Source organism: Hemicordylus capensis, chromosome 2 (genome assembly GCF_027244095.1).
Source record: "Hemicordylus capensis ecotype Gifberg chromosome 2, rHemCap1.1.pri, whole genome shotgun sequence".
In the NCBI taxonomy this organism is placed as follows: domain Eukaryota; kingdom Metazoa; phylum Chordata; class Lepidosauria; order Squamata; family Cordylidae; genus Hemicordylus; species Hemicordylus capensis.
The window spans coordinates 185508712-185536711 of NC_069658.1; the positions used below are offsets into that span (position 1 = coordinate 185508712).

The 28000-nt window shown below is 48.1% G+C and overlaps 1 protein-coding gene and 1 long non-coding RNA gene across 5 annotated transcripts in view; one reads left to right on the plus strand and one right to left on the minus strand.

Annotated features, from left to right (window-relative positions):
• PLXNA3 (plexin A3) overlaps positions 1-28000 on the plus strand; it is a 100705-nt gene that overhangs the window by 48418 nt on the left and 24287 nt on the right. For all 3 annotated transcript variants that reach the window (XM_053300322.1, XM_053300323.1, XM_053300324.1), the window contains 6 exons: positions 1418-1538; positions 1803-1939; positions 2821-2994; positions 3976-4069; positions 26107-26346; positions 26855-26998. In XM_053300322.1, coding sequence (XP_053156297.1) covers positions 1418-1538; positions 1803-1939; positions 2821-2994; positions 3976-4069; positions 26107-26346; positions 26855-26998 — 910 coding nt within the window. The remainder of the gene's footprint in view (positions 1-1417; positions 1539-1802; positions 1940-2820; positions 2995-3975; positions 4070-26106; positions 26347-26854; positions 26999-28000) is intronic.
• LOC128346731 (uncharacterized) lies at positions 2951-19363 on the minus strand. Of its 2 annotated transcripts, none has more exons than XR_008317159.1 (3): positions 19304-19363; positions 14719-14858; positions 2951-4044 (listed from the first exon to the last, which is right to left on the minus strand). It is a non-coding gene; the product is annotated as an uncharacterized LOC128346731 (long non-coding RNA). The 2 variants fall into 2 exon arrangements; XR_008317158.1 differs by having other exon boundaries at positions 19106-19363.

The window sequence follows — 28000 nt, forward strand, 5'->3', positions numbered from 1 at the left end:
CTGTCCGTGTGTTAAACTTTTTCATGTTAACCTTATTACAGTTAAGAAGAGAGGCTGAAACATTTGAGAATATTCTAATTTAACAAACCAATACAATGAACCAAAGAGCAACTAAAACTTAAAACTTGATATGATAGTGGAATATAAATCTACACAATAATCAGATCAGATCAGACCAGGAAGATTTATGTTGCAGAGAAGGATAGTCAAACCTGAAGCTTTATCAGTTTTAAATAGCATCAATATTGTCCTTGTGTGCCCCACTCATTTTAATTCAGATGCATGTTGCAGGAAAGCAGCTGCAGCTTTCCCTCCACTCAAGAAACAGGCTTAAAAAAAAAAAAAAACCTTAGGGAGTAGAATTTCTCATTTGAGAACACCTGACCTAATCAACCAAGGACCAATGTGTCTCTTTGAATGTGACAAACTGGACCTTGTCTGTAGTTTCAAAACATCTTTAAATCGAAATTTTTCCTTGGAAAGTTTCTGTGGAAAAGCAATGATGCAGAGCTGGAATAGCCAATTAATTCAATGTGTATATGTATGGGTAGGGAGGTTATTTCTACCCTTACTGTGTTATATTGCTCCCCCTGTGCATCTTGTTTGGACAGGGCCTGAGGGGCCCCCACTCACCCAGACAGAAGAATCTGGAACACACCCCTCCTAGTGTAAAACAAGATGATGTACCACTGGTCTCTGAGATGGCCTCTTATTTTGTACTGGGAGGTATATTGGAACCTTCTGTGTTGAAATGGACTGAGGAGGGGCATTGGCCAAGCCAAAGGCTACACTAGTATGCCTTCTGGCTCAGTACAGAATGAGGGGATTTGTGATATACACCAATGTTTCCCAACCTCGGGTCCCCAGATGATGTTGGAATACAATTCCAAGCATTCCCAGCCACAATGGCCTCCAGAGATGATGGGACATCTGGGGACCCAAGGTCGGGAACTCCTGGTATACAATATATGGCAGATTTCTAACCCAGCACCTACACACCATAGTGTGTCTGTGTCTGTGTCTGTGTCTGTGTCTGTGTCTGTCTGTCTGTCTGTCTGTCTGTCTCTCTCTCTCTCTCTCTCTCTCTCTCTCTGCCATGGAGGGAAAGATAGCACTGGCCACATTGAAAAATTGGCCTGACCAGCACCACTCCAGGGAGTAGTCCTATTCAGGATCCAGCAGTTTCAAACCTGGAGCCAAGAAAAGAGAGCAGTGCCCCCCCCCCATGGGGACAAGGTCCAGATGTGGCTCATGGGATACTAATTAGCCATCCCGAGTTAAAAGGCAGTTCATAGCCTCATCTGAGAAAGGATGACAGGGGATGGGAAGGGCTGCTGGTACCGAACAAGAGGAGACTGAGAGTAGTGGCGTTGGTGTGGGCCCTGCTCTTTTGACACATCTTATTGCCTTCCTTCAGATTGGTATGTGAGCTGGAGCCATCACTGCTGCCTGACCCTCCGCCTGGGCCTGTGGAGCTCTGTGTAGGTGATTGTGGTGCTGACTATCGGACCCAGTCGGATACTCCCTTCACTTTTGTGGTAATCAGAGTGTGGGTTAGGGGTGGATTTTCTACCTTGTATAAGAACTATGATAGTTAGACAGCTCTTGCATTTTAATCAGAGGGTATTTGGTTTGGTAGGGGAGTGGGATATAGTTTTCTGGGCCCAGGACCCCAAATCAGTTAGTTCAGTCCTGGGAGGGTAATGGTGTTAATCAACTTGTGGAAGGGAGAAGGGAGCTGCTTGAACTTTGTATCTTGGGAGGAAATTTATTATTGATTTCTACCTCCCCCCCCCATGCAGACCCCAAGTTTTCATGGGATAGACCCAGAACGAGGCCCTGCCTCAGGTGGAACAAAAATCACCCTCCTGGGGACCCATCTGGATGCTGGGAGCAATGTCAGTGTTGCCATCCGTGGAGCACCATGTCGGCTGATCAGGTACTGTCATGGGTACCATCCAGGTTTCCATGGAGTGTCCGGGCACTCTTGGCTGGGTTCAAATCGCGGAATGTCTCACAGTGACTTTAGCAGTGGTATCAACACAGGCCAAACAAACCCTTTGTTTGACATCTCTGGGCCAATTTCATTGTTCATAATAGCCACTTAATATGTAGAACCATGAATGAATTTATTATTACAGTCAGTGACCAGCAATCAAAAAATAAGATGGAAAATAAATTTAAAGTAAAATAAAATCAAAAACAGGACTGAGTAATACAAAACATATACTTACAGAGGTCTCAATTACAATTAATTAACTGCTTCCGTCTCAGTTTGCAGGCTGCGGCACAGAATCTTGCTGTAATTGCTTTAATTTGGTCTGCCAGAAGAAAGGATGTATAATACTCTTCTGATCAACCTGGCATGTTTTTTATAAGTGGCTCGATCCAGGCAATGCAAATGTCCAAACAGTATAAAAGTACATGTGATATGGACTCGATATTGCCCCAACCGCACGGACATAGCCGTTTCCTGAGTGGTATTCTCTTAAATCTGCCATCCAAAAAGGCAGAAGGCTGGGCATTAAACCGTTCCAGCGAAAATGCTCTTCTCTGATTTATAGTGGTCAAATTTGTAAGGTACGCCGCTGGCTGAGGGTAATGTGTAGAACCAATTAACTCTAGGTTCTAGGTGCTCTTGAGGAATAATTATGAGTTCTGAAGCTGAAGGGACTCTTGTGCTCTGTTGAAAGGTGCAGAGGAGGTGGAATAGACCTTCATCTTTGGAGTGAAGTGGCCATTCATGCTTTCATTCATTCAAGGCTAGTGACTCTAACTCTCCCTCCCTCACTTTCTCTCCAACCCTTTTGTTCTCTCAAGGCGTAGTGCAGCAGAAATTGTCTGCCTGACTCCCTCCTCAGCAGTTGGCCCAGGCCCTGCTAATCTTAGCCTACGCATTGACCGGGCTAACATCAGCATGAATGGCACCATCTCCTTCCGCTACAGTCCTGACCCAGTCATCACAACCATAGAACCTGCCTGGAGTATTGCCAAGTAAGTGATGAGCCTGTGACAGTGTTGGGTTGCTAGGATAACCTTAGCAATGCTTCCTTGCTGAGCATCTGCCATTCCCATTAGATGGCCTTCAGGATCCAAACTGGCACATGTGGGGCAACTGGGAGAACAGTGTCATGGTGACTGCCCCGCCCATTGGTGAGTCTGCTGCCCACTGCTGTCTAGTAGCAAAGATCCTGATACTTCTTTTCTTTCCTCTAGCCCCAAGAGGAAAATTAAGAGCTGCTCTCCATCCTATAGAAACTAGTTTCTTACCATGGCCTTGGACTCTTCTGTTTCCTCCAGCTTTTTGGGATGGTGTGGTGGGAATGATGCAATCTATCTCCATCTTCTAGATCAGCAGCATGTGTGTTTTGGATTATTTAAAGAACAGTATCTCCAAATTATTTGAAAGACACAAGAGTATTATTTTTTTAAAGAAGATTCTGTACCATAGGCATATACAGTATACCACAAGAATCTGAAGGGCATAATATCTAGACTTTTGGGTTAAATATTTCAAATCCACCCTGTTCTATTAGAGATCAGTTGGACAAGACTTTCAGTGAAAAATTGTAAAGGATAGGCACATTATTGACACTTAGTGACTTAAGCATAATACACACACAATACAAGGTCTTCTGAGTCCAAACTACCCCTCTGGGCACAACAAAAGACATTAAGAAGATTGGGGAAACTGAACCATGCAAAAAGAAATCTTCAGTTTTCATCTTCCTATATTCATTTGCATAGGACTGCATGTAGGTTCGTTTAGTTTGCCTTCCATGTCCAAATGTATCCCTGGATTCATTGCCAGGGGAACACCCCTGGTAGGTTCCATTAATGAGAATGGGAACCAGCAGACCTGGGATGTTACCAAGCCATAGATGTCCCTTCTCCAGAAAACTCTTTCCCCTACATTTCGTACCACAGCTTTTTGTGGATTGAATCCATTTTTCCTTTCTCCCCTTGTTCTTACAGTGGAAGTACCAGTCTCACAGTGAGCGGGACCCACCTGCTGACAATCCAGGAGCCACGGGTTCGAGCTGCCTATGGGGGAATAGAAACCATCAATGTGAGTCTCATTTGGAGAGGGGTGGATCTAACTATTGGGAACTGAATATGTATGTCTGCATGAGGGGAGAGAAAGCAGAGGCTGTTGCCAAAAGTAGATGAGTGATTATGTAATGAGGGGGATTTGTAGAGTTCAAGTCTGCTGCTCTGCTCAAAGACAGGGCCTTTTATGCACCAGCTTATGTTGTGTATTAACTAGGGATATTGCACTGTTAAAGAAATCAGAGTCGGTCAATTGTATGTATGTTAACTGATCAGCTAAATATACATAAATTTATATATGAGATTTTAAAGAATAGGATTCTTTTTCTTTTTTTAGATGCAGGTATGTATTATAGCAGGCACCATCTTGGAAGAGGCATTCTCTCCTGCACAAGATTGAAGAGGGAATACCTCTTCTAATATGGTGGTTGCCATGCATGGCCTTTGTAAGTAAAGGTAAAAGGTAAAGTTGCGCCGTCAAGTCAGTGTCAACTCCTGGCAACCACAGAGGCATGTGGTTTTCTTTGGTAGAATACAGGAGGGGTTTACCATTGCCATCTCCCGTTCAATATGAGATGATGCTTTTCAGCATCTTCCTATATCACTGCAGCCTGATATAGGTGTTTTCCATAGTCTGGGAAACATACCAGCGGGGATTCGAGCCAGCAACCTCTTGCTCCCTAGGCAAGTTACTCGCCTTAAAAACAATTGTTTCTGTGCCACGATTAATTGGGGCGCAGATTTCTTAATCAATTAATCTGTGGCTAATCAACTAAACACTACAGCCCTATTATTACTGTGTTTTATGTTGCTGTATATTGTGTGCATGACTTTTTTATTTTTCTTTACATAAGCCGCCTTGAATATCTTGAAAGAAAGGTGGGGCATACATTTTAAAAATATTAACGCTCCTGCAGATACCTGTATCCCATAGTGAGCCACAATTAGTCTACCCAAAGTTACCTGCATCATTCAAGTCATAATTTTAATGATCCCAGTGGCTCAAAATACATACTGTGCTATGAGAGAGACGAGAGTTCACCAGTGTCATTAAATCATTTTCAACTTGAGGTTAAATTTCTTCCCAGTTCTAGATAATAGTAATGGGTTGGAGTGCAGAGGAAAATCCAAGTGCCTCTTGAAGAGAGGATTCTCCTGACACCACCGTGACTCCCAAAGCTGGGCTGCTCATAGTGCCAATGTGGCCCAGTGTGTTGAGTTTTGGAGGTGGAAAACCCATGTTCAGATCCCTTGGGCAAGTCGCACTCTTTCAGTTTTAACCCACCTCTTAGAGTGGGTGTGAAGATAAAATGAAACATTGGTTCTTTGACGTGGTCTCTGACTTTTACACCAATGGGCTAGGTGCCTGAGAAGAGACCTCTTCAAACCCAACAAGCTCAATTCTCCTGATTTAGGCAGGAACCCCGCCCCCAGCCGCTATATGCAGCTGCGCCACTCCTCATCCCCTCAATCTTCGTCATCCGCACTTCAGTAGACGTCGTGGAATCTTCAGCTCAGCAATGAGTAGGACTATTATTGAATCCTCTTGTGTTTTTTTTCGCGATTTCCCTGTTTTCATGCCTATTGTTGCTTTCTTTGTTTCACGCAGTAGCGTTTTTTTCTTGGCTTACGGTCCCACCCCTCCTATCTTCGTGGCTCTGATCCTGGCCAGGATGGGGCTTTGTGGCCGAAAGTTTTCTATGCCAGGTGCAAAGAACTTTAAGAAATGTGTTCGCTGTGGATTTAAGATCCCTTCCCCTGATACTCATACTGAGTGTCTTCTCTGCCTGGGGGAATTCCACATTGTCAAGACCTGTACTGATTGCCAGAGGTTTACGATGCAGGCTTGAAAGAATAGGGCTTCTCGCTTACGCGCTGCCCTGTGGGACTTGGCCGTCCATTCTTCAGAGGCCTTGTCATTGAAGCAATAGTTTAAAATGGCTTCTTCAGTGCAATCACCGTGCTCGGACTTCAGTCCTCCGGCATCAGAACTCCCGGCCTCGGTACCAATGTCGTCGATGCCTGCCTAGGATTTATCCATGGTTTCGGCCCCTTCTGTGCTGCTAGAGGACTTGCCTAAGCAGGCTTTACCTCCAGTACTGGACCTCCCTTCAGGACCGCTAAAGAAGAAAAAGAAGAAGAAGCCGACGCTGGTTCCGCATCTGCTGGCAGGGCAACACCTTCCAACTATCCCCCCAAAGAAGAAGCCCTCGCCAGTCTCTTCTTCGGAAGCTTCGTTGGCTAAGAAGCCGAAATTGACACCTTCAGGGCATGGCATGGCAATTATGGACCAGGCGTCAGAAGGTCGCCTGGCCTCTGGTGCCAGCTCTTCCAATACCAAGTTCTACGAACCCTCACCTTTCTACTGGTTCTCCAGTGGCCTTGATGTCTCCCAATCAGATGCCTGACTATACCTTCGTGGGACAAGAACTCTTGATAGCGGCCAATGAGTGAGAGTATTCTATGTCAGACTATGAACCCTATTTGCCAGACAAACCCACTGCAAATGCGTTGTGGCTGCCTCGACGTCATTCATCTCCCAGGCGCCATGTGAAGCAGCCCCCCCTTGGGGATCAGAGAGTGTGCTGGGACTCAGAGGAGCACTCCTCTGAATACAGCTATGGGGGAGACTGGGATTGACATGGGCCTTCGTACGCTAATCGATACCATGTCTCTGCACGAGGTTCTGTGCATGTAGAGGACGAACCCTCCTCCTACGGAGATTGGCGCCAAGGCACCGTTGTTTATAGACAGTATCCCTCTGATTATCATTCAGATTGTTCTGACTATGGGAAGCGCTGGTACAGATCTTGGTACTGAGAGGGTTCTGCTTATGGAGAAGCTGGGACTGTTCGTGATTGGCATAAGGCCCCTTTGCATTCAGAAGGGGGCCTCGCTCTTCTCAACGAGACTTTCGGGACTGCGCTAGGGGGTGCGAATCTCCTTCGGAAGTTCCAGTTCGGTCCTCGATGCTGCAACCTGCCTCAGTACTGGCTGCGGCAGTTGATGTGTCGGCACCAGAACCACTGGGAAACCAGATGGAGCTCCTGTCTCTCCCTCTGGTCTTGGCCCCAGATTCGGTGGTGCCTCCTGAGACAGAAAGTGAAAGTGAACTTGGCTCTCTGGACTCGGACGTAGTCTCCCTGAGGTTGTCCCCTTTGGACAATCATTCAGACTCTAAGCCCGTATCTCCATCAGAAGATTTAAAGCAATACGCAGCCTATGTGGCCCACATGGCCTTGGCCCTCACTGTGAGCCTTGATACGCAATGGAAAGGGGAATTGGACCCTCTGTTTGGTTTCATTGATGTTGAGGCTAAGGTACCAGCCTCTCTGCCACTTAACACAGCCTTATTGGGCGTCATGTGTGGACACTGGGAAAAGCCAGCAACTCTTTTGCAACCCAACTGGCGTTTGAAGAACTTCTATAGGGTGCAGATGCAGGATGATATGATCTTCTTGAAGAATCATCCTACCCCTAATTCCATTGTAGTGGAGGCATTCCTGCAGAAGTCTAAAGGATGCAGTCACTCTGCGCTGGGTGATAAGGAGGGCAGGAAGTTTGATTCCTTTGGGAGGAGACTACTTGGTGTCAGCTTTACATTTACAAGTTGCCAACTACCAGGCCTATAATGCCTGGTATAACAATTTCTTGTGGGAAAAGGTGGCCCCCTTTTTGGACCTCCTGCTCCAGGATAAGTGTGATCCAGTGAAGGTCTTCCTGAGCGAGGCTGTCCAGGTGGCAAAGCAAGAACTTTACTTGGACAGACACTCTGTGGAGTGCACAGTGAAGGTGATGGCCACGTCCGTGGCTCTCAGGAGGCATGCCTGGCTGTGTTCCTCCGGGCTGACCTATGAGGCCGGCGCTAGTATTGAGGATCTCCTCTTCGAGTGTTCTAGCCTCTTCGCGGAACAGACTGATGACACCTTACAGAAGGTGCAGAAGCTGAGGAGTACGGCAAAATCTATGTCCTACTCTTCCTCTGCTCCTAAGCTGCAGAGGCAACCCAGGTTCAAATCCCCATTCAGCCATGATTCTAGCTGGGTGACTCTGGGCCAGTCACTTCTCTCTCAGCCTAACCTACTTCACAGGGTTGTTGTGAGGAGAAACTTAAGTATGTAGTACACCGCTCTGGGCTCTTTGGAAGAAGAGCGGGATATAAAATGTAAATCATCATCATCATCATCATATACCATCCATCTGCTATATACATTAATATATAGCAACCATCTGCTATACATGGACGATCTGAAGTTGTACGGAAAGTCCCAGTCAGAAATCAAATCACTGCTAAACACTGTCTATATTCAGTAACAATATAGCAATGGAGTTTGGACTAGACAAGTGTGCTGCATTAATAATGAACAGAGGGTAAATAACAAAAACAGAAGGAATATAACTGCCCAATGGAAGCAAAATCAAGAACCTGGAAGAGAAAGAACATTACAAATACTTGGGCATACTCCAAGCTGATAACATTGCACACGCTGAAGTTAAAAGAAAAATTGGAAGTGGATACATCAGGAGAGTTAGAAAAATCCTCAAGTCCATACTCAATGGCGGGAACACCATACAAGCCATAAACACCTGGGCTATACCTGTTATCAGATACACTGCAGGAATAATAGACTGGACCCAGGCAGAGCTAGAGACGCTAGATTGTAAGACCAGGAAAATCATGACCATCAATCATGCTCTGCACCCCCACAGTGATGTAGATAGGCTATACCTCCCTCACAGCTCAGGTGGAAGAGGAATGCTGCAAGTCCATCAAACAGTAGAGGAGGAGAAAAGAGGCCTTGAAGAATATCAAGGACAGTGAAGAAGATGCACTTAAAATGATCAATAACGAGAAACTATTCAACACCAATGAAACAAAGCAGGCCTACAAGAAAGAACAAGTCAAGAACTGAGCAGAAAAATGGAGAAATAAGCCACTGCATGGTCAATATTTGCACAATATAAGTGGAAAATCAGACATCACCAAGACCTGGCAGTGGCTTAAGAATGGCAACTTGAAGAAAGAAACAGAGGGTTTAATACTGGCTGCACAAGAACAGGCACTAAGAACAAATGTAATAAGAGCAAAAGTAGAAAAGTCAACAACAAACAGCAAGTGCTGCCTTTGTAAAGAAGGAGATGAAACCGTGGACCACCTAATCAGCTGTTGTAAAAAGATCGCACAGACTGACTACAAACAAAGGCATGACAAGGTAGCAGGGATGATACACTGGAACATCTGCAAAAAATACCCTGTTTCCCCGAAAGTAAGACCTACCCCAAAAGTAAGAACTAGCAGTAATTTCTGATGTACCGCTAATTGCCCTAGTGCATTTTTGGGGGCTAAAATGAATATAAGACACTGTCTTATTTTCGGGGAAAGCTACCTGTAGCCAAAAATTGGTGGGACCATAAAATTGAAAAAGTTGAAGAAAATGAAGATGTAAAAATATTATGGGACTTCCAACTACAAACAGACAAACATCTGCCACACAATACACCAGATATCACTGTAGTCGAGAAGAAAGAAAAACAAGTCAACATAATCAACATAGCAATACCAGGGGATAGCAGAATAGAAGAAAACAAAAATCACCAAATACAAAGATCTACAAATTGAAATTGAAAGGCTGTGGCAGAAGAAGACCAAAATAATCCCAGTGGTAATTGGCACTCTAGGTGCAATTCCAAAAGACCTTGAAGAGCTCCTCAACACCATAGGGGCCACAGAAATCACCATCAGCCAATTACAAAAAGCAACTTTGCTGGGAACAGCCTATATTCTGCGACGATATCTATAATAACAGCAACATTGATAACAAAATTCAGCCATCCCAGGTCCTGGGAAGGACTCGATGTCTGGATAAAACAAACCAGTCAATAACACCTGTCTGACTGTGTAAATAAATAAATAAATAAATAAATAAAGCCCCTTCACAGCAGCAATCCTCATCGGAGCGTTCCTTTCGGGTCAACAACCGATACCAGTCCGGGTTCCAGCCCAATAAGCTTGCCTTTCAGAAACCGCATCCAAATACCTTTTAGAAGAAACAATGACTACTGGGCCTTTTGGACCTGCCTGGCTCCCTTTGAGGCGAATTGGGACAAGGTGACTGTGGATCAGTGAGTCCTCACAGTCATACATATGGGTTATGCCCTCGAGTTTCACCAGACACCACTGTTGTCTGGGGTTGTGACTACTCCGTCGACTCCAGTGTTGGATCAGGAGGTCTGTGCTCTCCTCTTGAAGAACGTAATCCAACGTGGCAAGCCCCAGGTTTTATTCCTGTTGTTTTGTCGTTTCAAATCCGAAAGGTGGCCAGCACCCTATATTGGACCTCAGGGGCCTAAACAAACACCTTGTTTACAAGTGTGTCCTGATGCTGTCAGTACTGGCTATTTTGGCCCTATTGGAGAAAGACATGTGGATGGTCTCCTTGGACGCTTACTATCATATCTCCATACACCCTCAACATTAACGTTTCCTGCGTTTCCAGATAAGGGGAATTGCCTATCAATTCAAGGCCTTACCATTTGGTCTCACAATGGCCCCAAGGGTCTTTACAAAGTGTCTGGCCCCTGTGGTGGCATTTCTGCAAGAATACGGGATACTAATCCTGCCATATTTAGACGTTTGGCTTATCCTGGCAGGTTCGAAGTGGGCTGCTTTGAGCTTTCTCAATGCAGTCATAGATACTCTGCAGAGCCTGGGCTTGCAAATCAACTTTGAGAAGTCCCAGCTAGATCCTACCCGCAGGATACAATTTATAGGGCTGATCTTCACCACCAGCTTGGAGCAAGTCTTCCTCCCCGAGGCCCACATAGAGACACTTATGCGGCTGGCCTCTGCCTTCCTGGCCAGAGGGCCACACACTATGCATTCGGTGCAGTGCCTGTTAAGCCAAATGGCTGCCACCATGTACATGGTTCCACATGTGCACCTTCGGCTGTGCATCATTCGGAAGTGGTTCCTGGATGTATTTGACCCCCTTCAGAACTCTGCTCTGTTGGAGCACACACCTCCTCGGTTAGTGTGGGAAGCCATAGCCTGGTGGGTCAAACCTTATCATTTGCTCTTCGGCTCTCCCTTCCAGGTCTCCCCTCCATGCTGGGTGATTATGATTGATGCATCGGAGCTAGACTGGGGTGCCCATTTGGGTGGTTATCGCCTGAGCGGCCATTGGACATCGACAGAGAGGGGTCAACACATCATGTACTTGGAGCTGTTGGCCATATTCCATGCCCTAAGGGGCTTTTTACCCGTAATTGTGGATTGTCCGGTGACCGTTCAAACTGAAAATACGACTGCAAAAGCCTACATGAATCGGCAGGGATGCACAACCTCCAGGAGCCTCTCACTTGACCTGTGGCATTGGTGTGTAGCTCATGTGGTGACGCCTCATGCGGTCTCCATCCAAAGGAACCTGAATGTCCAGGCGGACATGCTGAGCAGACAGGAAATGGTCTCCCACGAGTGGACCTTGGACTGGTGTGTACTCCGGGACATATTCGCAATGTGGGGTGCTCTGGATCTGGATGCACTTGCATCTCAGGACAATGCTCAGTGTGTCCTCTATTGTTCCAGGGGAGGGGAAGGGGTGAGCTCTCTGGGCGATGCTTTTGTCCTGGAAAGGCCCCTTGCTTTACCTGTTTCCACCGTTCCCCCTCATACCAAAGGTTCTTCGCAAGCTGAGGGAAGACCGCTCCAGGGCCATCCTGATAGCCCCTTGGTGGCCCAGGAAGCCTTGGTTTGTGGCTCTGAGGTGGCTGGTGGTGACTTGGGTGTGCCTTCCCGCTCTGCCTTACCTGCTGTTGCAGGAGAAAGGTCAAGTGCTCCATCCGGACATCCGATCCCTGCACCTGACTGCCTGGAAGATCCTACCGACTTCCTGGTGAGACTTAGAAACATTTTGCTGGCGGCTAGAAAGCCCTCGACGAGGAAGTCGTATGGACACAAATAGACTCATTTCTGTACATTTGCTACTCAAAATGGTTTTGATGTTCTTAATTCATCTGTTCAAAATGTTTGTACCTACCTGTTATCTTTGAAAGAATCTGGTTTGAAGCTCTCTCTCAGAGTACATTTGGCAGCCATTGTGGCACATTCGCCCGCTTCTCGGGTTTCCTGGTTTAAGGACCCGCTGATGAAGAGTTTTCTGAAGGGTTTATCACGTTTTGCCGAATGACCCTGCTGTGTCACCAGCTTGGGACTTGTCTGTGGTTCTGGCCGGTTTGCTGCGACTGCCCTTTGATCCTTTGGCTTTGATTGATCTTCGTCTGCTGATGTGGAAGGTTGCCTTCTTAGTGGCGATTACCTCTGCTAGGAGGGTGAGTGAACTGCGGGCCCTGAGGGTTGATCTACTTTACCTCCAGTTTCATAAAGATGAGGTTGAGCTCTGGCCGGATGTTCAATTCCTTCCAAAGGTAGTTTCTACCTTTCATCGCTCCCTACCACTCACCCTGCTTGTATTTTTTTTCAAAACCCTTCATCTGATGCAGATCACAGGTTGCACCATTTGGATGTCCAGAGGTCGGCAGGTTGGAGGAAAACCCCTTCTCTGTTCTATATGATGGGCCTTGCAAAGGCATGCAAGTTTCTGCTCAGTTCCTGTCTAGGTGGATTGTCTCTACTTGAACTTTGTTACAATTTAGCACATAAACAATTGCCTGCGACCATTAAGGCGCACTCAGTTAGGTCTATGGCAGCCTCGGTTGCCTTTGATCGTGCAGTCCCTTTGGACACTATGTGTCAAGCAGCTACTTGGGCTTCACCCCACTCCTTTATTTGCCATTATGCCATTGATGCCAGGCACGGAATGATGCTAGGCTTGGCAGGACTGCCCCTCAGTCTATTTTCAGTTGATGTACCTCGTTTCTATGAAATAAATTCTTCTTACAGAGTGCAACCTTGTCTCCGTTTGTTCCCTCCTCCTTGGGTGCTAGCTTGTTATGTGCCCATTGGTGTAAAAGATAGAGACTACGTCGAAGAACTAGAGGTTGCTTAGCTGTAACTTTGGTTCTTCTAGTGGTCATCTGTCCTTTTACACACCCTCCCATCCTCCCCACTGGGTCTACTGAAGGCGGACTCAGTGACTGGGGGGATGTGGAGTGGCGCAGCCACATATAGTGGCTGGGGGTGGGATTCCCACCAAAATCAAGAGAATTGAGCTTGTTAGGTTCCGACGAGGTCTCTGCACCAGCCCATAGCCCATTGGTGTAGAAGGACAGATGACCACTAGAAGAACCAAAGTTACAGCTAAGCAACCTGTAGAACTTACCAGATAGGTCATTCTTCTCCTCAGTGGATTGGACTGTATCCTGTAATGGTTGCTTCTCCCACCTGCCCCTAAGACAGGGCTAATTAAATTTCAGCTTTAGGTCACCTTATGTGGTGGGAGGAGCTGATAAGCCTAAATGGTGCCAAAAGCACTCATTCAAGTCCCCCAAAATCAGCCTGCAGTAGGTCAAATTATTCTACACTTTTGTCAAAGTGAGGACATTCTCCTGACCATAGACTGAGTGGGTTCGATATACTCTGATCCACTGAGGAGAATGACCTATCAGGTAAGTCCCAACATTTCAAGCTCCCTCAGTGGAGGTGTGTATCATGTAACACAGGGCCGCACAACCTCTGCCCTCCTGCAGATGTTGGACTGCAACTCACATAATTTCTGACTCTTGGCCACAGTGGCTGGGGATGGTGGAAACTGTAGTACAGCAACAGTTGGGAGGGCCAAAGTTGGCAGCCCCGCTGTAGCGGATCTTCAAAAGCTCCTATTCTCTGCTGCTGGAGTCCAAGGGCATCTCACGTGTGGGTTTTGCGATCCCACGTGACCCCAGAGGCAGGACTAAGTCAATTAGGAAAGCTTTTAAGGCTGGGAGGAGCAAACCCTCCCCAGTTCTTTTTAGTCCTGCAAGGCTCCAGGCAGCTTCCTTTCGCTTCTCCTTGTTTCCTCCAGCTTGCCTCTCCATATCTCGTCCCCTCTCCCCCTCTTTCCCTCCTGCCTCACCTCTTTACTCCCTGATTCTGCTGCATGGAAAAAGCTGGCAAGGTACTCCACCTTCGAGTACTGAGGGGGAGGCTTCGCTCGGGCCACTCCATGGCCTGCGGAACAGCTGCGAGACCGCCCAGCAGGCAGAGCTTGTCCGCGTGCTCCCTGACCAGCTGCAGCCCTCCAGAATGTGCTGCTGCTGCCAGTCAGCTGTTTGGCAGCGTTCCAGAGCTTCAGTGCCAGCAAGCGGCCATTTCTGAGGGCAGGGAAGTGGGCCAAGCATCGACTCCATCGCCGCTTCCTGCCAGCTCTTCCTGCCTGCCACTAGTTGCAGCAGCGTCCCCGCTAACCCCACATGCCCATCGAGGCCTCATGGGGTGCGTGGGAGGCCAAGCGGGCCAAATCCTGCTGGCAATGGCGTCAGCTGGCCAGAAGGCCCAAAAGCAGTTGACGCTGCCCAGGACCGGGGCAGCCTCAGAAGAAGTGGGGATGGGCCTGGTCCTCCTGAAGCAGACCCCCCCCCACCCGCGCACAGTGGTGACAAGGAGCGTGGCCCAAGCTGGGTCTCTTGCTCTATTGCCCTTCCCGCCCCAGACTCCTCAGGGTCATCTACTCTGACCCAGACTGCATCTATGGACCAAACCCTGATGCAACTGCTAGGGGATATGCCACCTACCTGGGGGTCATGCTTTGAGGGCTTGTTAGCTAAATCCTTTGAGATATATGATGATTTGAAATCCAAAAGGCAAAAATGGTCCAGGCGAGTCTCCCTGTCCTCCTCCAGCCCAGTTTCTTCTGCTTCTAAGGCTCCAACCCCTAAAAAAGTGAAGAAAAAGGAAAAGTATGTTAAAAGGTCCAGGAAGGGCAGTTCTAGATCTAAACAGAGGAAACGCAGTACGCGCTCATCTGAACTCTCTGCGTATGACTCACCCAGTCCTAGAGCTCTAACTCCTAAGAGAACTGGTGATTTGCTCACTGATTCATCACAGGAGCACCCTCGGAGGCCCCTGGGTGACATTTTACCTACCATTCCCCTAGACGAGGACCCTTCTTCACCAGTCAACCCTCTGGGTGGTGGGGACCCAGAACTGCCAAGATCTGAAGGTGAATAGTCTGCTGGCCAGGACTTCAGAGACACTAAGATTTCAGAGGCACCCCTCAGACTCTTTCAGGCAATAGATTTAGCACCCCTCATGTCCAGAACAGTACACACCCTAGAGCTTAACCCGCCCACCTCCCAGCAAGAGTGCTCTGGTGGTCAAAGCCTTCTAACGTGTCTCTTCCACTCCCGTAACAATTGGTGGAAGCAGTAAAAACAGAATGGTCCCTTTCTACCTCATCTAAGATGGTCATTGCAGTGGCTAACAAACTCTATTCCTTCCAGCAGGGAGTGAGTTCTTCAATACACCCACTACAAACGTGCCGGTTGTACAACTAATTTCCATCTGGATTCTGACCAGGGATGGGGAATCTGTCCTGAAGGACCCCACTGATAAATGCATGGAGGGGGCCTTCAAACGTTCTCACGAGTCAACGGCCTTATCCATGAGAGCCTCGGCAGCTGCCTCCATGGTGTCGAGAGCATCTCTAATCTGGCTGGATGGTTTAATTCAGGATCCTCTTACAGATCCTGCCAGATTGCGCCAAACTCTTACAGTTATATAAGGCACAGGCTTTTATTTCGGATGCTACTCTGGATGGCCTACGTTTTGCGTCTCGGGCAGCTACATCCTCAGTGGTAGGCTGCTGTAATTTGTGGCTGAAGTACTGGCAGGTGGATACCACATCCAAGTCCAACCTGGCCGCCATCCCTTATGACAGTGAAAAATTGTTTGGCAACGTGGCATTAAATGACATCTTAGTAGAATCAAAACATAAAAAGAAATCCATGCCTTCCTCCTCAAAGAAACAGGACCGGCCTCTAGGAAGACGAGACTTTCAGCCCTTTCGTCCCCTTTGCTCATCTTTTGGAGACCAAGACAGGGGCTTCAAGTCTCAGCGCCGCTTTTGGGGCAGACCTAGGGCATCCAGACAGGGTTTTAGGAGCAGAGCTCCCTTTAATGCCCAAGCCAAGCAGTCCAAGCAACAGGCATGACAGGACTTGAGAGGTGCCCCTCGGTGGTTGCCTCTCCTCGCACTGGCACGTCTAGGAGACCACCACCTCAGATCAGTGGGTGCTCTCCACTCACTGTAAGGGAGGCTACTCCATAGAGTTATCCAGCCATCTGCCTCACAGATTCTTCCCCTCTCCAACTTCTCGCCATCCACACAAGCACCAAGGCCTGCAGAAGGCAATTCTACATCTTCCTGCAATAAGGGCTGTGGAATCCATCCCATCCCAACAGCGCAGCAAGGGGGTTTACTCTATAATATTCACTGTACCAAAAAAGGATGTTTCCCTGCGAGCAGTGTTGGACCTAAAACAACTAAACCAGTTTGTTTAGATGCAAGCACACGTTCCATATGGAATCCCTGAGATCCATCACAGAGGCAATCCATCACCTCGATCTCCTCATGTCCATCGACCTCAAGGAGGCCTACTTGCACGTGCCTATTCACCAAGACAGTTGCCATCTTCTCCGCTTCCTTTACTCAGGATGCCATTACAAATACAAACTGCTCCCCTTCGGCCTCTCATTGGCTCCGTGTGTATTTACAAAGATCCTAGTGCCCATGATTGCACACCTGCAACTCCAGGGCGTGAGGATTTGGGGTACTTGGATGATCTTTTGGTCTGGTCTACGACACCTCAGACAGCCCAGAGAGACCTACAGCTCACCCTACAGACCCTCAATGACCATGTGTTCTTGATCAACATGGTGAAAAGCCAGTTACAGCAAACTCATCAAATCCTGCATCTTGGAGTTCTCATAGACACTCAACTCAACAAGCTGCTCCTTTCTCCTGAACACAGGCACACCCTGGAGCTAGAGGTCCACAGGATCCTGAGTTCAAGACTCCCCACCTTGCTGTCCCTAGCCAGACTCCTGGGACTGATGGTGGCATGTCTGGAGTTGGTTCTATGGGCACGTTTTCACCTGAGGCCTCTAAAGTGGTTCCTTCTCCCGTTCCATACGGACATTGCAGTGAAATCCAACAAGTGGGTTCCCCTGACACAACAGGTCCTTCACTCCCTGCATTGGTAGGTGAAGGCACCACACTTGTCAGTGGGCAAGGAATTCCTGGATCCCACCAGGATCATAATAACTACAGATGTTAGCAAGAGGGGCTGGGGAGCCCACTGCCTCCAACAGTCAGCCCAAGGGAAGTGATCGGCACAAGAACACCAACACAGCATCCACTGGTTGGAACTCAGAGCCATCCACTTGGCCCTACAGGACTTCCACGCCATCATCCATCACCGCCATGTGCTCATTCGCACCGACAGTACCACGGCGAAGGTTCACATAAACTGCCAGGGTGGGACCAGATCCAGATCTCTGCAAGCAGAAACAGTCCTGCTCTTTCAATGGGCAGAACGCCATGTGGCATCTCTTATGGCACATCACATACAGGGCGATCTGAACACGGTGGCAGACTGGCTGAGTCGCTCAGATCTGCTCCCAGGGGAGTGGCGTCTAAAACGGGAAAACTTCCAGCAGATCATGCTATGCTTCGGACTTCCGGTGGTGGACTTCTTTGCGACCCCGAGCAATGCCCAGGTCCCTTGCTTCTTCACAAGGTTCCCCTGCCACCAGGCAGAATCAGGGGCAGAATCCCCCTGGCCGGAGGCCCTTCTTTGCGCATTCCCTCCAACTCCGTTGCTAGAAAGGGTACTCCGCAGGGTCAAGATCCTGAGGGTGCAACTGCTTCTGGTAGCTCCATTCTGGCTGAGAAGACCGTGGTTTGCAGAACTCGCCAACCTGGCCTCAGAAACACCCCTCGTCCTGCCCATCATGCCAGACCTTCTTCAGAAAGGCCAGGTCTGGCATCTGGATCCAGGCTGGTTAAGGCTAGCCGCCTGGAAACTGAACAGTGCATCTTAGGGCAACATGGCTACTCAGCTACAGTGCTCAACACTATGCTAGTGTCCAGATGACCATCCACCAACAGGATTTACCAGTATATCTGGAGGGCTTTCCTGAGATGGTCAGAACATCACAGGGTACCCCAGGGATCCACTACCATGACACACCTGCTGCAGTTTTTGCAAGATGAGCTAGACCATGGACTGTTGGTGAATACCTTAAAATGTCAAGCCGCCTCCTTGGTGGGCCTAGTTTCTGGAACACCACATAGTTCCATACACCGCCGTCCTCACCTGAAGCATTTCCTGAAGGGCGCCACCCTGCTGTCACCTCTGGTGGTCCACTGTTTTCCTAACTGGAACCTGCATACTGTCCTTAAGGCTCTCCAGGGTCCACCCTTCGAGCCCTTGTCATCTGTTCCACTCCACGTGTTGTCCTTCAAGCTGGCCTTCCTCGTGGCCATTACCTCTGACCGCAGGGTGTCCGAACTTGGGGCCCTCTCCATACACAAGAACCTTTGCGTTTTTTCAGAGGACTCTGTTAAACTCATCCCAGACCCCTTTTTTCACCCTAAGGTAGTCTCTCCCGTCCATGTATCTCAGGACATTATCCTGCCTTCTTTTTGCCCCAAACCGGTTCACCCGACAGAGAAGGCCTGGCATAAACCTGATATCCGCAGGTGCCTTAAAGTATATATCAAGTGGACAAAACACATTAGGACTCTTCAGACTCTCTTTTTGTGTCTTTTTTGCCCCAATCCATGGGACAACCTGTCAAACCCACCACCATAGCTAGGTGGCTAAAGGCATGTATAACTTTGGTGTACGAAGCACAAGATCTCAGGGCACCCACTAAAATATTGGCCCATTCCACAAGAGCCACAGTGGCCTCAGCAGCTTTTTCAACGAACGCTCCTGTCTAGGACATTTGTAGAGCAGCCACCTGGCAGGCACCTTCCACTTTTACTAAGCGTTATAGAGTTGACAACTTTGCCTCTGCCCAGGCAGTGTTTGGAAGGCAAGTCCTTCACGATGAGTAACCAATGCTCCATTTTAGAACAAGTAGAACCCTACTTTCTAGCATTTTTTCTCCTACCTCGTTCCAAAGCTGGGGGATGGAGTCTAGGTAGGGAGTGCTAGTTGAGGCTTGGCAGACGAGCAAATTCCCCACCTCTAACCTTGCTTTTATTTAACACATGATCAAATATTGGGAGTGCACATAGTTCCCAAACTATGGTAGGAGACTTCTTCTACACTAAATAATAATTGTGAGAATAGCCCTATGCAGTTTCACCTGGGGAAGATGAGTTGAGTTCCCTCCATGAAGGGACCATGGCCAAGTGCACTCTCTCTGTTTATGTGGGCTTTGGTAGTTGTATTGTGTGTGCGGACTAGAATGCGATGGTGTAGAAAGGGCTAGAACTCTAGGAGAGTGTTCCTGATCGCCCAGAGTTCCAACCAGATTATGCTGTGCTGCTGCTCTGTCTGGCTCCAGCAGCCCTGGGCTACCTGCTGTAGGCAGTGTACTCCCCATCCCCTCAAACATACATCTGTCATAACTTGAGTATTTAATGTGGGGGGAAAGGGAACACCTTGCAGTGTTACAGGTGAGCTCCACCAAGACAAGGACTGACATACCTGATCTGGAACAAGAATCAGTTTGCTTTACCTCTCTGCAGTCTAGTTTTGCCAGGGCAGAAGAGTCCATTGGAGTGGCCTGTTGTGAAGGTGGTGCAAATGACAAACCAAAGGGGAGAACCCAATAGTCGAAACATTGGCCATGATAGGTGAACCTCGGGTATCCCCTGCCGGTGGGGGGGATGGGGATGGGGATGTGCTAGTTCAATTGTGGTGAGTGGATCCCTGCTCTATAGAGCTGCCAGGATAGTCCTCATTTTCCATTCGGAAGCCATTTGTTCAGATGAATTTGTTCAAGAGCTTACGACCGAGAATTGTTCTCTCTTCTCTATTTTTATTGGGCACTATGGACAAAATCAAATAGATGCTCGAGCATCTTTCAGTCGTAGACGCCAGCTCTATAGCTTGAATTTGTAAGAGATTATGGATGGCCAGCAACATGAGAAAATGCTTCTTCTCCATGGGAGAAGGAATTAACCAGTTGGGAGGTTTCTGAAGGAACTCTAGCTGGTATATCTCACGGATCATTTGTATGACCCATTGATCAGTTAATGTGCTTTTCCAGACGGGGGAGAAGTCTGTCCCCCACTCTTGGCTCTGGCCCATAGGCATTGTGACAGCTGTCTTTTGAAGGGCTTGTGGATCTGGAGAGACTGAGTGGTTTTTCTGACTGGTTATTGTGGAAAACTGACTTATTGCAATTCCTTGGGGGTCTGTTGGTTCTGAGCTGGTGAGGGTTAAATGGCGATCTTGGGGAACAAAAAGGAGAGTTAGAAAACTGCCCCTTTCCACTTTTCCTTGTGAATTGTTGGTGGCATTGTGTGCTGCTAACCTTAGTTTTTATCAGGACTGGTTTGAGCACCTCTCTGAATAATTTGCCACCCTTGAAGCTAGAGATGATGTTTCATGAGATTTTCTCAGAATCGTATCACATATTTTATTGTCCTGACAGCTCATCCCCATTTTTGGGCAGGGTGGCCCTAGTAACTATTGCTGCTACCAGGGTGTCTGCTGGGGGACCTTAAGCATGTGCATCACATTTTTAGGGGCCAAATAAAAATTGTTTCCAGGATTATGGACGGTCACTTGCCTTCTGTGAGGTTTGCCTGTTTCTCTACAATGATATTGGTGAATAATTGAGGAGAGGGGGTGGTACTTTCAGCTTTTTGGGAGATTGTGAAGACTCTCTGATCCCCTTCAGTTTGGGCTTTGTAGGTGGCTCCTGACCATCCAGCCACCTAATGGCTCATCCAGTTTGAGTATTTGTTGTGGCTTCCTGAGTAAAACAGGGAAGTCCTCTTGAGAGAAAAGCATTGAGAATGGGAAGTGGCAGGGCCTGCTTTGATAGCTCCCCTTCCTCCTCCTCTGAAAGAGACTTATCCTAATAATCAGTGAGAGCAGTGGGAGATGAATTTGTCATTGGTTCCCTGATGGGGTTATGAGGCCTCTAGTGAGGAGAAAACAAGTATTTCCATGGAGCCTTGAAGCTTGTGACAGAGAATCCAGCAATTGTCTGTCTGAGTCGCTGGAAGAGTGAGAGGGGAAGCGCACACTTTGTGCTTGTGGCATGGGCATCCTTAGTGTGTTCTGGTCTTTCTAGCTCCTTTCAAGGTGCCCACCTGGGTGCTTCCTTGTTGGGGTAGGAGGGCTTCAAACTCTACATGCTTTTTTGCACTTCCTGCACAACCAAGTGCCCTAGCCAGCTTCAGAGAGTTCTCACCCCCCCCCCCAGCGCACTGTGTGGGGCCTTTCCTTGGGCGCCCTTCAGTTCTTGAAGCTGTCGTCACTCATCCCTTCCGCCTCATCTGGGCTGGGACATTTGTGATCCTGCTGTATGTGGTGCTGCAGCTCTGTAGTGCCCATGAGCAGTGTTCCCTCTAACGGGATTCCCAGATGTTGTTGACTACAACTCCCATCATCCCCAAGCAAAAGCCATTGCAGTCGAGGATTCTGGGAGTTGTAGTCAACAACATCTGGGAATCGCTTAGAGAGAACACTGCCCATGAGCTCTGTACCCATCACTGTAGTGGATCCGGGCATGTATCAGAGCTGTCACTCCCCATTCCCTGCATATCTGGGTCGTGGCTGCTGATGGGCTGGTGAGGTCATCTCCGCTCGGGAGGCTCTTCGTGCCTTAGATTCTTTGCAGGCAGCTCTGACTCCATGCCGTGGGGGAAGGGTGGGCTCACCTGACAGGGAGGCCTCCAATTCATTGATTTCTCTCTGGGCAGCCATGGAAGTTAAGGCAGTGGAGCCCCAGAGGGCACAGACTGACAAACATAGAGCTGACTCCACTGCTGCCAGTCTATCTGCCTTTTGGTTGTGATGATCCTGACCTTGGAACAAAGAGACTTGCCATGCTAAATGTGAGAATAAAGCACTATTGCTCCCTGCTCTGGGCAAGACAGGGTGGAACTTGAGGCTAAGGCAGTTCCTCTCACTATATAAGGTGACCTAAAACTAAATTTTAATTGGCCCTATCTTGGGGGCAGGTGGAAAGTGCAACTGTTACAGGATACATGGCTCCACTGAGGGAGAACAAGGGAGCCCCATCTAGGCCACGTTGAACTCATTGGGTAAAGAGCAGGATGCAAGACATACATAAAATAAATACCTCCATGGTGGCAAACTCTGATCCAAAGAAAAGGAAAATATCTCAGATTCACTCAAATGCACAGTGACACTAGGGGAAGAAGAGAGTTAGCACAAGCTGTTCTTTGTGCTGCTGCTGCTGCAGCAGCAGCAACCCCCCAAGCCCTGTTGAAAGGCCATTGCTGAGGGACCCTCAGTAACTATGTGGGCTGCCCTATGGGTGGCTGCAGGAGGAGGGCAAAGAGCCCCAAAACTCCACTGAGGGAGACCTTCCACAAGCAGGCTCTCTCCCCACCCACTGCCATTCACAGCTCATGTTGATACGAAGGGTCCCTTGACCTTAAGAAATGTCTTTTCAGCAGGACTGGGAAGCTACAACAACACAGAGTTGCTTGTGCTAACTACCCTTTGTATCGCTGTACTGTATATGCAAGCCATTCCTGGGAGTGCAGGAGACTTTTTGTGATCCCCAGTAAGTTCTAAATGACAGCTGAACACATGATCAAGGTTTTCTGCAAGACTTTACTGTGAGTTTGAAGTTGCCCCCCAGAACGACACAAAAAGTGGATTTTTAAACTCCAGATATAAATTGGGCTCCACTCACGATGAAAAACCTGAATTGTATATTAAATGCTCCCCGGTAGCTCACAGAGACTTCGGGATAAATCTGGCCAATATGTGAATGCACACCCTCCATTCCAGAGGAGATGTGAACTAAAAGCCGGGTGTGAAAAACCTCCTGGAGGACTATACCATTTAAGACTGCAGGAGCAGAAATTGTATGACTGAATACACTCTGCACATCAGAAGCAAGCTACCACTGTGAGAGAGAGCAGTTCTAGCCTGAGGGAACATTAAAAGATGTGATGTCTCCACTGGCAGTCTGAGTAGTACTATTTAGAAGGAACCCCACCATATAATCTTTCTGATTATGTGTTTCTGCTCCAAAACCCTTAAGTAAAAGCATAAAACGTTGTTTCTTCATTGTGGTCTTCTGTGCCTTACACCTATGGACTTGCACCTGAGCAAAGGCCTCTATTCAGAATATTCCAAGCTGAAAGAATTCTGGCGGGAGCCCCGCCCCCTCTCCTTCATGCATCTGCGCCCGGCTCTCCTTCCTCAGTCTTTCTTCATCTGCCCCGTCATCTTGCTACATCAGAGGACCGCAAACAAAAGGCTGCTTTTGCGTGCTGTCCAGTAACTGCACAACCTCCTCTGACAAGTAAGCAGCAGCTTTTAGTGCCAACTCCTCTGCCCACCACCCCTGCTCCTGCCGAGCCAGAGGACCAGGCACATACCCTGACCTGGGCCTCAACTTATCAAGACCCTGACCCAGTAGACCCTGAGTCAGTGGAAGTGGAAGAGGAAGAGGAAGAGAAGTATGTGGACGATGGCGTCCCGGTGGAAGATGCTCTTTCTTCCAAAACCCTCTCCTTGGGTTCATCCCCTAATGACCAGCTTGTGCACAGAAATAATCCTCCCCCGCGGAGGATTATAAACAATAAGCTCATTATTTGACTCATATGGCATCTTCCCAAGGCATACAGCTGAACCAACAAAGTAAGATGGACCTAGACCCCCTCTTTGGTCTTATAGGCGTGGACACTCGCACACCTATCTCATTGCCACTAAATGCAGCACTTCTGGATATTGCAGAATCTTGCTGGCTCAAGCCATCTTCTCTGTATCAACTGACCAAATATCTTGAAAGGTTCTACCACAAACATATGGAAGACGAGTCAATGGGGAAATTCCTGCTCAAACATCCCATGCCTAATTCCGTGGTAGTGGAAACCAAACCCGATCTCATAATCTGATGCGTGTGGCCTCTTCTCCATCAGACAAAGAAGGCCAGAAATTGGACTCCCTAGGTCCTAGGAAACTGGACTTCGCCACCAATGTGGCCTTTGCCCCCACTTCCTCGGCAAAAACTTTACAATGTCTACTGGGACACATGGCCTCGACTACTCATGTTCTCCTGTACACTCGCCTTTACTCTCTCACCCTGCAGTTCTGGTTCCTTCACAATTTCAATTCAACCCTCAGATAGATGGGTTGTATCTATCTGATACAACCTGGCCTCCACTCTCTTCCTTCCCCGATTCATGCGCCATTCCCTGCTATGGTGGACAAACCCATCCCACCTCTCCATAGGGCACCCTTCCATTCACCTGCACCCATGAATGTTCTTATTACCGACGCTTCCAAACAAGGCTGCAGAGTGCACATCCACGACCTTTGCCTCCATGGCTTATGGACCCGGGCTGAGGCCCGACATCACACAAATTACCTTGAGCTACTCACCATTTTCAAAGCTCTAAAAGGCTTCCTGTCTATCCTGTCCGACTCTGTGGTGACTATCCAAACAGACTATATCACCGCCAAAGCATACATCAACAGACAGGGTGGAACGGGGTCCAGGACACTGCTTCAGCTCACTGTGGTCCTCTGGGAGTTGTGCATAGCTCATAGCATTACCCCCCACATTGTACACATTCAAGGCACAGACAACATGCAGGCTGATGCCCTAAGCAGATTGAGGACCGACACTCATGAATGGAAACTTACAACACAAATTTCCTGATGATCCCATCATGGCTCTGGCTTGGGACCTCTCCCATTATCTCCTGCCTCATGTGTCCACTGTTAAATCTCTTGGCTGCCATTGACCTTTGTCTTCTATCTTGGAAGGTTGCCTTCCTGGTTGCTATCACATTGACTAACAGCATGAGTTATGTCTTAAGGGTGGACTCTCTTTACTTGATCTTCCACAAAGACAAGGTGGTTCTCTGGATGTTTCCTTTCTACCCAAAGTAGTCTATTCTTTTCATCGCTCCCAACTGTTTGTTCTTCCAACCTTCATTCCATCTCCCAAAGACTCAGCAGAGCACACACTTCATTCTCTTGACCTAAGGCGGGCTTTGGCATTCTACATACACTGCACGCCCCCCTGGTGTACATCACCCTCCTTGTTTGTCTCCTTTACCAACCCCCCAAAAGGCCATCAGATCTCAACACCAACCCTCTCCCATTGGATTGTGAATACCATACAGCTCACCTATCAACTGGTGCACCAGCCTCTCCCTTTACCCGTCAAGGCTCATTCCACAAGATCAGTGGCAACTTCAGTGGCGTTTGATCGCTCCATTCCTCTGCCAAGTGGCGACCTGGTCTACACTGCTGTCCTTTGTCCAGCACTACACCTTAGATGTCCAAGCACGCAGACATACTGCTTTTGAGCAGACAGTTCTTTGCTCTTCACTTGATCCCACCTCCAGGTAAGCCGAAGCTTGCAATGCACCCATAGGTGTAAGGCACAGAAGTCCACAACGAAGAACAGCAGGGTGCTTACCTGTAACTTTGGTTCTTCTAGTGGTCGTCTGTGCTCTTACACACCCTCCCTTCCTCCTCTCTTCTACAAAACAAAACAAGAACAACAACAATAATAATTAATAAATTTAGGGTGGACCCAGAGACTGAAGAGGGAGAGCCGAGCGCAGCTGCATAAAGGAGAGGGGGTGGGGCTCCCACCAAAATTCTATCAGCTTGGAATGTTCCGAATAGAGGTCTCTGCACAGGCACAAGCCCATAGGTATAAGAGTACAGATGACCACTAGAAGAACCAAAGTTACAGGTAAGCAACCTATTGTAATGCATGGGAATCGTCACCTTTCTAAGCACTAACAGGAACAGGATACTTGTTTTTGAGATGAAAGCAAAGGCTGTAGGTCGTAAGTTAGAATGGCTAGTCATTAAGATATTGGAGTGTGGTTTGAGGTCAGGTACTGAAAGTTGAGCTCAAGGTGCAGAAAACTATTCTGCCCTCTTCTCACATGTGTGTGTATGTGTATGTTTGCTTCCCTGCAGAGTTGCCAGGTGCTAAATGAGACAGTGATGTTGTGCAAGGCCCCAGGCATTGTGCCTGGCGAGCAAGCACTGCCCCTCGGAGGTGCTCACCCTGATGAATTTGGCTTCCTCTTGGATGATGTGGCTGCCGCACGGACTCTGAACCGCTCAGCTTTTACTTACTACCCGGATCCCAGCTTTGAATCATTCGGTCCCAGTGGCATCTTGGAGATCAAACCCGGCTCCCATGTTGTCCTCAAGGTACTGAAGCCATTTCAGGCTTCAGGGCATTTCATTCTGCTGTTTTTAAGAAAGCAAGTTCTGGCATGTTAGGACTTGCAAAGATAGTATGGGGGCATTAATGTTACACTGATGTATAATTAAATTATTACATAATTTATTGTCATTAAAATAGTGACACACACACACGTGTGTTTATGTGTGTGTATTATAGTTTGGTGAAATCTCATAATCTAGTAGGGAGTATCTTGAAGAGGATTTCCACTGCTTAAAGGGATGCAACTTCAATGCCTTGCACAGATCTTTGCTTTCCCCCATGAATAAGATAATGATGGAATTATGGGAAATATGTATATGCATGGCAAAGAGTGTGCCTCCCCTAGCAAGTGTGTGTGTGCTTAACAGGGGCCCACTTTGCATTTTGAGACCCATAGGTTTAAGACAAGGAGGCTCTCCTCTTCAAGTTGCAAGCCAGGGTCATGTGGCAGAATGGTCCTATTCCTTTCTCTCATATTCTTTTGTCTCTCAGGGCAGAAATCTCATCCCCGCAGTGTCAGGCAGTGCACGGCTCAACTATACAGTGCTGATTGGTGGAGAGCCCTGTACCCTGACTGTGTCGGAGACCCAATTACTATGCGACTCACCAAGCCAAACTGGAGAGCAGCCAGTCACGGTACATCCAATGTAGGGAGGCAGCATGGGGAATGGGATGGGTCCACCATTTCTGGGGAGCATGGCCAATGCCATGGGCAGGTAAGGGCTTGTCCAGATGGTGGCTTCTTGGAGCCAAACGACACATGGCATTAAACTCCTCACTGGCCTTTGTGTGTTCAGTGTTGGTTTCCTAAACAGCAGCTGCAAGCTAGGCTGCCCTCATAATGAGTTAAACTAAAGCAGTCTCCAGCAGTGAATTAACAGGTGGTGGCAGAGGACAGCTGTCTGCCTCTGCTGCCTCAGTTTGCCTCACTTGCCACCTCTGTCTCTGCCACGGACATTTGCCTTGGTAGCAGTGTGTAAATGCCACTCTTGTCATCACCCTTGGCATCCTGTATTTGAAAAGGAGGAGGGGAGAGCAAAAGAGGAAGTATAGAGGAGAAGGGAAGGCTGGGCTAGAATGTCTCCAGCGATGCTCTAGCCCAGGGATTCTCAGCGTTGGGTCCTCAGATGTTATTGGACTTCATCTCCCATAATCCCCACCCTGAGGCTGGGGATTATGGGAGTTGAAGTCCAATAACATCTGGGGACCCAACGTTGAGAATCCCTGCTCTAGCCCACCATTCTCCTCTCCTTCACACTTAATATGTTGTTCTATCTTTCTTTTCAAATAAAGTGTGCCAAAGAGAAGGAGGATGTTTGTTCGTGTGCTGCTACTAAGGCAGGAGGATGGTGAAGGTGGTCAGGTGAAGAGGTAATGGCAGGCAGGGGCAACAGGGGGGCAGCACCTAAGCAAGGATAAAGTCCTAAGCAAGGTCAAGAACTGAGCAGTTCTATGAGCTTGAACCTCCATGTTCCGATACAGTATATCTGAATACCAAATGTTGGGGCACAATAGGGAAGGCCTTTTACTTTCATGCTCTGCTTGATGAGGCGGGTGGGAAGTGTCCCCAGGGATTGGCCACTGTTGGAAAATGAATTTTGGAATATTGATGGGTCCTTGGTCCAGTCCAACAGAGGG